Raw genomic sequence first — 11741 nt, forward strand, 5'->3', positions numbered from 1 at the left:
TCAATGGATGGCTGGATGGAAAGAAGGTAGCATCACCATTGTTGGCGGTAATGTAGAAGACTGGACTCTGTGAGAGTATTCCTACTTCAGCAGATTTGAAACCAGATTCTGTGCCGGTATTCTGAATACTGGAAGAGAACCTGTACTCTTCATGAAAGGGGTTTGCTGCCATGTTTATTTCAGGAGATTCTGCTTTCCAATATTGTGGAAGCCTCAGGCTAAAATACATCTCTCCTTGGTTAGTGATGCGTTGGTCAGAATGGGGAAATGGCTTCCCACTGGTTTTTTAAGCATCTTTTTTAGAGAGAAGTTTAATTCCTGGGCAGGATCCTTTTACTTAATAGGATATGTTCCTTCTCTACCTTTCAAGGCGTTCCTAATTCAGAAAGCAGTTCTGTAACTCACAGGCATCTAAATATTTTTAAATAGCAGTTGTGAAATGTGTGTTGTACTATATCTAATTTATTGTATTATTTATTGTTTGTCCTGTTTGCACTCTCCACCAGCTGATGACTTTATCAAGATGTGCCAGAGAATAAAAGACACACAAGCTGAGTAATGCACTGAATTCCCTGACTTTGTTATTCTTTTTTATAATATAAATTTGACATTCATTTATTTTACCACCATTCTCCTTTTCCTGCATTCTTGAAATTTCCTTGATACTTCTATTTTTTCTCATATTTTGTTAATATCTTGTTATTTCTGCTGCTCTCCTGACAAAAGGTGAATTGGGATAGGAGTGTCTTACTTTCTATAATTTGCAGTTGTAATATTTGTTTCAATGCAAAAAAAATATAGCAAGAAGTAAACGCATTTTAAGCTGAATCTTACATTGAACTGAGATGTTCACAGTGTGATTCACAGTCCCCTGTGTGTTAGTAGCTTCATAGGTGAACTGTCCTCCATCAGTCCTGGTCAGCTTGACAGAGGGGTCAATCTGCTGTCCATCCTTGACCCATCTGGTCTCAGGGGGAGGGCTGCCCTCAGCTGTACAGTTCACACTGCTCTGCAGACTGCGATGCTCCTCCACAGCAACACTGAGAGGACACCCTATGATCTCAGGGCCATCTGTGGGTTGAGAACACAGCTTTTTGAGACATTTCAAATCAGTGAAGCGCCTCTCTGCCTGTCCTAAAAACTGTCGCCTGCCTTCAGCTGTCTGATTGACTGATTCATCTGTAAGAAATTGCCACCTCCTTCTCAGGGCTCAGGGAACCAGCCCATAAAGGCCATCAGCTCCAGCTGAGCCATCTGTGGGTTAAGGACATAAGGCTTAACCTGGACATAATAACTGATATTCTTCTGAGAAACAGATCGTTGTTCTTAGAGGAAACATGTGCTCCTGGTTGACACAACAGGGAATATATTCGGTTCAGCAGCTGTGAAGCCTGCACTGTCTCTGGATCAGTGCTTCAGTAAGAGCTTTTAGATATTCGGTGAAAACTTACATCTCACTTCTACCGTCACAGTGTGATTCACAGTCCCCTGTGTGTTAGTAGCTTCATAGGTGAACTGTCCTCCATCAGTCCTGGTCAGCTTGACAGAGGGGTCAATCTGCTGTCCATCCTGGACCCATCTGGTCTCAGGAGGAGGGCTGCCCTCAGCTGTACAGTTCACACTGCTCTGCAGACTGTGATGCTCCTCCACATCAACACTTAGGGGACACCCTGTGATCTCAGGGCCATCTGTGGGTTGATTAAATGGATTAGAAAAGACCCAGTGGAATACGTGATACTCTTAGAAACTTGCTGTTAGATAAGACAGAAGAAATATATCATTTGTTGAGCAAAATTATGGGTGTTATTCTGAAAGTTTCAGAACAATTGAAAACAGACGTTTTAAGTTAGGAGAAGAATTTCAGTCTGTCCATGTGCATGTCCTGGTTTCACCTGACCACATGGTGCTAGTGGCACAGTCTAGATCTGAACCTGTGATCTCCAGGCTGCAGAATGTACTGTGTCTTGCACTTTGATCGAAGACTTCACTGCAGGAGCCACCCAGGAGCTCTGCAGCCTGATTTTACTCCATCAGCATGACACAGTGACATAAATGTTGGTACAGACTGTGGTAGCAGACAATGGAGGTGTCTAAGACTCTAGACAAAGAGTGTAACACCTGGCATTGTAAACATTTCCAGCTTCAGAGCTGTGTGCTGAGATGTAGGGGGTCAAGAGTCTGTGATCACAGCAATCATAAAGTTGGTTTACTTAGTTAATTAAAGTTCTTGGTAAATGATTAAGTGTCGATCAACAGTCCAGAAACACACCCTATAAGGTGAGTTCAGGAGGAGGAAAAGAGCGAAGGGCAGAGAAAGAAGGTCAGAGCCCAAGAGAGAGAGGAGTCAGGAGGAGTTGGAACCTGTAACATGAGACAGGTGAGAGCCCCTGCTTCATGATCCTCCCGAAAGAAAACCTGACGGGGGCTAAGGTTTTGAAACTTGCAAAGAGAACTTGCGATTCTGTAGCTCTTTTGAGTGAGACATCCCTCAGTTTAATACTGCCTCTCCTGCTAGCTGGTGCATTTTAGAATAGGGAGGTCGACTCCTATTTGTTTTGTGGAATCCAGGTTAGAGGAAGAGATTTAACTGCAGGTTGTATTGCATTAAGGCAGCTTATCTCTTCTTTATCTATCTCTTCTTCTTCTGACCTCTACTGGTCAGTACCCGGATGGGAGACCTCCTGGGAAAAACTAAGGTTGCTGCTGGAAGAGGTGTTAGTGGGGCCAGCAGGGGGCGCTCACCCTGTGGTCTGTGTGGGTCCTAATGCCCCAGTATAGTGACGGGGACACTATATTGTAAACAGGCGCCGTCCTTCAGATGAGACGAAAAACCGAGGTCCTGACTCTCTGTGGTCATTAAAAATCCCAGGGCGTTTCTCGAAAAGAGTAGGGGTGTAACCCCGGCGTCCTGGCCAGATTTCCCACTGGCCCTTACCAATCATGGCCTCCTAATAATCCCCATCTATGAATTGGCTTCATTACTCTGCTCTCCTCCCCACTGATAGCTGATGTGTGGTGAGCGTTCTGGCGCACTATGGCTGCCGTCGCATCATCCAGGTGGATGCTGCACATTGGTGGTGGTGGAGGGGAGTCCCCATTACCTGTGAAGCGCTTTGAGTGGAGTGTCCAGAAAAGCACTATGTAAGTGTAAGCAATTATTATTATTATTATTATTATTATTATTCTTTGGCCTCTGTAGGCATCATTCAAGAGTCGAGTACTTGGTAGCACTACTTGGTAACTGGGATGTTCTGGGTGATTTAGACATGCAGTAGGACTGTAAATACAGTGACTTGTGTTTTGTATCTTTATGTTGTGTGTGGTGTAATGTGTGTCACTGTCATTGTTAATAAACAGTTGTTCAACCCAATGTGCCTGGATTATCACTCTTTTCACCAAAGCTGTGCCAGAGTACAAAGAATTCATGTGCCTCTAACTATATCAGCTGCTCGGGTATATTCTGGCAAAATGCTTACAAGTTGGGGGTTATGATCATATATTTTATTGACTAATCTGCTAGGTCAGCTCCTGATTTTTGCTATTTTCAAAACCCCCATTTTATAACAATATTTTAGATGGTACTTACAAATCACTGAGATGTTCACAGTGTGATTCACAGTCCCCTGTGTGTTAGTAGCTTCATAGGTGAACTGTCCTCCATCAGTCCTGGTCAGCTTGACAGAGGGGTCAATCTGCTGTCCATCCTTGACCCATCTTGTCTCAGGGGGAGGGCTGCCCTCAGCTGTACAGGTCACACTGCTCTGCAGACTGCGATGCTCCTCCACATCAACACTGAGAGGACACCCTGTGATCTCAGGGCCGTCTGTGTGGGTTGTGGATATGAAATAAAAAAATGATCAGCACGATTTGTTAAGAGAATTGTTTTAATTTAAAAACAGAATGGAATAAGGCACCATAGGCTACATCTTCTCTTTGAAAGGGATGCCTGATCCTTACATATCGTCTATCGATGTGTCTCATCACCCTCTCTCCATCTCTTTATTTATATACATGCCGTATTATGTTCACCGTATTTATAAATACCGAGCATGTGTGTTAAATAGTACATAAAAGGTAAACATATTGAGGCAAAACTTACATCTCACTTCTACCGTCACAGTGTGATTCACGATCCCCTGTGTGTTAGTAGCTTCATAGGTGAACTGTCCTACATCAGTCCTGGTCAGCTTGACAGAGGGGTCAATCTGCTGTCCATCCTGGACCCATCTGGTCTCAGGGGGAGGGCTGCCCTCAGCTGTACAGGTCACACTGCTCTGCAGACTGTGATGCTCCTCCACAGTAACACTGAGAGGACACCCTGTGATCTCAGGTTCATCTGTGAATAAAAGTTTAAAATTCAGTTCTATCAAATTATCCTTAATTGCAACGAAGTAAAATCTGAATTTGGAATACTAATGCAAGCTATCAAATTACAGAGTATACTGTCCTATTGATGCAGCCTACTCAGTACATTCCTACAGAGAAAAGATATGACAAAACAGTAAGTAGCAGCAGTATTGTGTCGTCTGGTCCTGGTCACTGTACGAAGTCTAAAGCAGTCTGTCGAACTGGCGTAGTTTTATTAGTTCTAAATTCTGTGCTGTTCTGGCTGTAGCTGATGAACAAGAAAAATTAATTTCTGTTTAATTGGAATACATGACAGTCAGTCATTTAGAGCTGAAGTGAACACATTTCACTACTTAGTGGGATATCAGTGATGCAGAAGAATGCTTTTGATAAAGTGCCCAATAGCAGAACACCAATAAAACAGAGACACCAAACAGAATAACTGAATTGCAAATGATAAGGTTACATAAACTCACACAGCACTGTGATGCTGAGAGGATCAGACTGATTTACAGGAGGGGGCTGTGGTCCTTCGTGGCCCAGGTTGAGCTCTGCCTCACAGGTGAGCTGCTGTCCACTGTGAGCTCTGTCAGGGGTGAACAGGTGTCTCACAGACACATTCACAGGTGTTCTAGTAGTGTTGGTAGAAAAGTCCTGACTGTGAATCAGTGTCTGTCCTCTGTACCAGTTCACAGTGAGGTACTGAACAGGAGCGATGTTCTGGACCTCACACTGCAGCTGGTACTGTCTCCCCTCCACCATCTGATCCACTGGGCTGTCAGAGCTGAGAGAGACACTGTCTGGGTACTCTGAAGGGAAACACATGAAACACAACTTTAGTGTAACAGGCAATTGAAATTAAAAAGCAGCCAAGGAAAACCAGGTGTTAGTGATTCAGTGTAGCACTTATAACGAAAAAGAAGCTACATACTATACTTCATCAGATATGCATACACAGAGAGAGGGGCATGGCCTCTGTAGGAGTGAGTGGCACTGTGTTCATGGCCACAGCTGGCGTGTGGGATTTCAGAGCATGCTGGCCGTTCCCTTTGCCCTGGCTTCACACACGTCTGCACTCCCTTGCCCCAGACTGAAGGAGACAGAAACTGTAGATGGGAAATATCTGAAGGTTATCAACATATGTGCAGCCATCATGACTGCCGTGCGAAACTGGGTTTGTCCACGTGAGGACAAACTCATCACTGCAGTGGGGACGACATTTCAGTGAATGACAGTGCAATGATTTCATTCGATCGTCCGCTGACGGAAAATCACTAGAAATGAGCGTTTTTTCCCTCATTGGGAAAAACAGATCTGTTTAACACTGTGATGTTAGCGCAGGCATAGTTTCTGACATTCACTTAATTTCAAGTAATTTCATATAATATCCGCATGGAAGGAGGAGTAAGTTTAGCTTTTCTGCTTGTCCTCCATTTGCAAAGTACTATATTTGACCAACATCTGTATCAACTAAACAAGTAACATCTTTTGCCCTTTTCAGATTATTTTAATTTCATATAACTTCCAATGTTGCATTAAGAACACCAAAATCATGGACAAAAGTGTTGTCTAAGAGAAAGACAACAATATGAGACACTGCAGTTACTCGCTGCTGTAGGGATCTATTGTGCCACTTAAGACAGAAATATGGTAGATTCTGCCTCAACTACATGTCCCAGAAGCCTGTGGTGAAGATCATACTACTTCCTGTCATCTGATTACCTGTCACCTGATCCTTCTCGCGACTTCTATAACTCTAGTGACCAATTAAGAGCAGGAAGCAGAGGTATCATTAAATAAAGGTTTTAAAGAAAGGGGAGGTTTTACCTTAGCAGGATGCAGCAAAGAAGACTTTTTAAAACTGTTTTGTTCGTCTAAAGTTCAAATCTGCCTTGTGTATTTAGTAAGCAAATAGAGATGTCAGGATGAGCTTGACAAGAGCTAAGCTTTGGTTTCTGCTTTGCTTAGCATTCTACATTGTAAATAAAATGCTCGCTGCTTTGAAGAGCCCACAACACCCCACCAACCCATGCAGTGTCACAGAGACCCACGTCAGAGAAGGAATCAGGAATAAGTGACCAAACCAGGCAGGAGGCTGACAAGAACTGAACCCTGCATCTTGGTGATGGGAGAACCAGCTGAGCTCCGCACAGCCCAGCAGAGATAACAATTACAGATATACATCCAGTATATAAACTCCCAAGCAAGGGATATACAGGGATATACTCCCAAGCAGTATATAACCTCCCATGCAAGACAGTACCAGTACTGGAAGTGAGAACATGAGAAAGGTTATAAAAGAGAGGACCCACGTAGCCCATCTAGCCTGTTTGATGCTGAGTAGTTAATTGCTCCAGGGATTTGCCTCATCCATCTGTTTCTTGAAAGAAGTGGCATAAAAATGCAGCTTGGTAGTTTGTTTCATACTCTCCTAACCCTTGTGGGTAAAGAGACAATGCTTTGAGTAAAAAATCAAAAGCACGCATGCAAAGATTCTAAAGATGCTAGTACAGACAAATACTGTATATGTGTTACCTTGTCACCTTAAATAATGTGTGAGCAATGTTCATGGGCACTTAAGCCAGCAGACTTAAAAAACAGTTTACAAAACAATGTTTGCTTTTTCAGGCAAAAACTCTCTCTCTAGTCATGGGAACTGCCTGACAGAGAGGGATCTAACATTATTAAGAAGCACTAACTCACTGGGTTACCTTATACATCAATTATAAAAGGCTACTCACTGTACAGAGTGGTGTTGAGATTCTTCCTGCACTGCCTGGGCTCAGTATTGAAGTTTCCGTAGCACTTTGGCTCTGCAGTCCAATCAGTCAGACTGCTGACATTCCAGATGACAGACTGGACACCTGTTTTCATGCCTGTAGACCCAACTGTTGCCTCCCAGCCCATTCCTCTGGCTGTCTGTGTTGCAGTGCAGTTCACTGTCACTGGGTCCCCATACCTCACCACAGCTCTCTGAGGGCTGATCTCAAGTGGACAGTCTGGAGCAACCAATGGTAAGTAATTAAGAAACACATTGCACAACATTATAGTCACTAAATAATACAGGTTTTCTTTCAAGGAAATCCTTAAATTTGAATAATTGGATTATATTTTTGATTATTATTATTATTATTAGGCACCTCAGGCCAATAGTCGATGTTATTCCTCACATGAAGTCATTTAACTGGCCCATGGAACAACCTCTGATCTGTGACTGTGGCTTAAAGTACTGAGCTTCATCTCTTTAAAAAAAAAACAAAAGAAGGAGAGAGAATGTGACCTACCTGTTGAAGCTGAAATGGATTCCCCTCCCTGAGTAAGAGCTGGGAAAGGAAGGAAAGGTTAAAATGCTTGTAGCCAAGGCTGTTAACTCAGACACACTATCACAACACAAAGGTGTGGGTCAGAGACTTGGGGGACTGTAGGCTACTGCACGTCCCAACCAAAGCAAACAATGAAAAAATGTAAAATTAGAACAGCCCAGGAAAGTTTACAAAAAACACACTGAACATTAAAGGGAACACATACAAAGATTGTGAGTTCACATACAAAAGGAGGGCATTAATTGAACAATTAATCATTTGTTTAATCCATCCAGTTGGTTTGTTTGTTAATTAAGTAGGTTTCTAAGGAAAGAGGCATCTGACTACAGTCATGGTTTTTCCCACCAGTGAACTGTGACATGGCTGTGTCAAATGAAGACAACCAAGAATCTAAAGCTATCTCAGGCCCCACCCGATCTCATGAGATGGATTTTTGTAGCTGCAGTGAAACCCGGCAAATATAATCACCATAAAATCCCAGAAGAGGTCCCGTAAAGAACACTCCCAAAATCAGCCAACCTGGTGAGTGTTGACACGATTTTGCCTCCGTTTATTGCATTGAATAAATCAGACACTAGCCTCCTTTCCAATATACATCTGTTAATGTACAAAAATATGCAGAATTCCAGCCCACTAAGTTCCTTCCAGCCTTATTAAGCTTCTCCGAATTGCAATTCTGTTCAATCATTCTGACCCTTCAGGATTTCAGTCTTTTCTGTGTGGAGGGTGTTGACTGCTGAGATAATGATACAGCTGAAGTGACAAAGGAATCTTGTGCAAGAATAAGTCTTATCACACAAACCCTTGCCTTGGCCATTCTCATGGGACCAGAGGGAGAGAGAATGGAGGGGGGGGGGGAGAATGCATTGCCCTTTTTTATTTTCATTTACCCTCAAAGACGAAAGTGAAAATGCATTAATATCAATGCAGAACCATGGCAGGTGTTCCGTTAAGAGTTGTAACTTGCATGCATTGAAAGCTTGTATGAGTGACAGTTATTAAGGCTGCTGTGGTTCACCCAGGTGGGGGCTGAGCTGCAGTAGTGAATGAAGGGGGTCTCCTCTTTGTCTTGAGACCTTCTGGGATGAAAAGGGATATATACTTAATAAAAACAATGATAATAATAAGATAGTAGTTCAGGTGGGTAGCTGCGTCAGCATGCGTAGGCTGCAAAGGAACAAGTAATAGGTTTATTCCTATTGACACCTGGTTTATTTCTCCTGACACCTGAAGAAGGCTCCATGGCCGAAACGTTTTGTTTTCTTTCTTCTTTTTCTCAGCATGGAATAAACCTATTACTTGGTCCATAATAATAAGATTGCTGCTGATGGTGCTGCATTGAAGAGGGTAGGTAAAAAGCCTCTTCCTCTAATACAATCTGTTTTTAGCAATCTGTTTTGGAGAATTCATAATGCATGTTGAGCTTACATACTGAGCCTTCAAGGTTTTCCTTATAGATTTCTGGGTTCTGACTTAGTTCTGCTTATGCAACACACAACCTACTTTGCTAATTAGGACCACATAAATTTGTTGGCAATCTGGAAAGGAAAGAGATGAACAGCTCTTCTGATGAAGTGTGATTCCTGATCAACTTTTTTAATTGATTGCGCCACTGTTGGTAAAAATGATCTGGGTCTACATCTCTCTACCCGATTGACCCCAATCAAGTTTTTAAATCGGGAGACGTGCAACACCAGCGTCAGCGTCAACAGAAAATGTTATCTCTCATGTTATCTTGTTTCTGTGAAAAAAAAGAGAGCTTCGCGAGTACTGTAGTTCATTTAGACACTGAAATGAAGGGAGCCCGTTTCTGGCCAATATTGTAACTGTGAGACCACATCTGTCACTGAGCAACGTTTTTAAAACAAAAAACAATCATCTATTAATAATCGTGGGAAACAAGGTGGAGTCCTCACTTGTTAACAGTTTTGGTAACGGGCTCGGTTTGGGTAAGCGCAGATGTGGCGTTTCTCTTGTCACACATCACATTCACATTGCTTGGTCTCACTGGGCCGAGTTTCACACGAAAATGTGTGATGGGGAACTTTGCTTCAGGCAGGGTCAAGATGGGAAGTGGCTCATTTTCTATTTCTTTTTCCCCGCTTCGGAGCTGCACGGCCTCGTTTAGTAGCTTAGCTAATGGCAATTGTTGAACTATATTGAAGTGACTGCATTGCAGGGTGTTGAAAATTGGTGACTTTTAGTATTGGGTTCCTGTATCATAAATGAGTTCGTTTTCCCACTCACTGGGGTTCATGAGTGATTAATAAGTGTAAAAATATTCAGAATTCCAGCCCACTAACTTTCTTCAAGCCTTATTAGGTTTCTCTGAACTGCAATTTCTTCTCGCTAACTTAAATCTGCCCAATATTAACAATTAAGCCCAGGCATGTCATTGTAACACAAAATATTTAGCATTTTCTCAGGGAATTTCAATTGTATTGATTGCTCCAGAATATGATAAAGCAGTAAATCATTAATTCACCTACTCCTCACTTCACAATTGTTAATGATTCCCATCTAAATATTGTGACCCCATGAAGACTATATATAAAGATTAGGCTGGTACAGAAGAAGAAGACGAGAAAGGAAGCTCTTTTTTTCCGGATCACCGGGAAAGACCAGATTGGAGCTAAGTATCTGCTCTGTAGTTTTTTAGAGAACTCTGATTTCCCATGTAAAGAATTCCTCAGTTAGAAACACCCTCTCATGGTTAGTAGGCGCATTTCAGAATAAGGAGATAGGTTCCCATCATATCTAATATTTTGCGGCACCCAGGTTTACAGAGAGAAATTTATCCGCAGATTATTTTCTGGTTAATTTAGAAGCCAGATTGTTTCTTCTTTGGGCCTTTGTAGGTATTATACAAGAGTTAGAATACTTGGTAAGCGTCTGGGGTTTTTCTGGGGTAGGTGGTCACAATGTTAGCCCTCTACGTTGCCTTATTTGTAAATTTGTACTAAGGGGAAACTTGTGTATTGCACGTTTATGTTATGTGTAATATGCTGTATGGATATTGTTAGTAAATATTTGTTTAGCCAGGCCTGCCTGAATTATTGCTCTTTTCACCAAAGCTGTACCAGAGAACCAAGAACTCGTGTGCCTCTAATCATATAATCGCTCAGGTATAATCTTTTACAAGTTGGGGGTTATGATTAATTATTTTATATTTGATTTATCCGCTCGGTCGCTTACAAAAATTGAGAATGCTATCCTGGATCCAGATACAGATTCAGAAGGAAAGACAACATGCCAAAGTAAGATAACAGTAATAACAGTAACCCACATCATAATCAAGAAAAGAAATCAATCAAGCTTTGAAAGTAGACAGGAAATTAGAATAAAAACCATTCATGTTGAAGGATAGCCATGCAATTACAGTACAGATGAAGGAATACTGATCAGTTATCACTCTTTGTCCAATCCAAGAATTAGTAGTCCCCTTGCGTGCTGGGTACCACCAAGTGATTAAAGCCTTAATGAGAAAATGCTGTTCTGAGATTTTTTTCCCCTTGCCTGACCTTAAATCAGTACTCCTGCTGGTACGTAGACACACACAGGATTACTCACCCCTCCGAGAGACGAGCAACACCCAGATAAGCAGATGCATCTTGGTTTCCATGTCTTCATAACAGTAAATCTCAGGCTTTTGTTGGAAAAAAAACAAAAAAAACAACTTGCTCTCTCTCTATGCGGTGACCGGCGTTAGGATTCAAAAACAAAATTTTTCAGGTTTTACCATTTCAGCGCAGAAAGTGTAATAATGGAGGGACGAGCTGAGTCCGCTCACCCATGAGGTGCGTGCGCTGTCGCGTGTGCACAGGAAATCCTCTCTGAAGGATGTTGAAAATGCTTGCTGTCTAAACCGCAAGCAGAAAGCCAGTCTGCAGCGTCCTTTTTTGAGTCCTTCAAAGGCACGGAGTTCAAAAAGGTCGTCGTCCCTTGTTCTCCTGCATTTCCATTTCGGTTTTGCCATTCCATCTGCACCTCCTTCTCTCACCTGTTTTAGCTGCTCAATAAATCGTACTTACAGTAAGTCACCGCAATGTAACAAACACCTGACGCACAACC

General features: G+C 42.3%; 1 protein-coding gene across 1 annotated transcript in view; it reads right to left on the bottom strand.

Annotated features, from left to right (window-relative positions):
- LOC148820762 (hemicentin-2-like) overlaps positions 1–11494 on the bottom strand; it is a 33296-nt gene extending 21802 nt beyond the window's left edge. Inside the window, exons 1-8 of the mRNA XM_088933399.1 lie at positions 11241–11494; positions 7632–7670; positions 7089–7346; positions 4824–5156; positions 4100–4336; positions 3587–3823; positions 1452–1688; positions 835–1071 (exon numbers count right to left, since the gene is read on the bottom strand). Of these exons, the coding sequence (XP_088789525.1) occupies positions 835–1071; positions 1452–1688; positions 3587–3823; positions 4100–4336; positions 4824–5156; positions 7089–7346; positions 7632–7670; positions 11241–11292 (1630 nt within the window). The 5' untranslated portion in view covers positions 11293–11494. The remainder of the gene's footprint in view (positions 1–834; positions 1072–1451; positions 1689–3586; positions 3824–4099; positions 4337–4823; positions 5157–7088; positions 7347–7631; positions 7671–11240) is intronic.
- Between the last annotated feature and the right edge of the window lie 247 nt (positions 11495–11741).

Source organism: Atractosteus spatula, chromosome 14, assembly GCF_055471065.1.
Source record: "Atractosteus spatula isolate fAtrSpa1 chromosome 14, fAtrSpa1.hap1, whole genome shotgun sequence".
In the NCBI taxonomy this organism is placed as follows: domain Eukaryota; kingdom Metazoa; phylum Chordata; class Actinopteri; order Semionotiformes; family Lepisosteidae; genus Atractosteus; species Atractosteus spatula.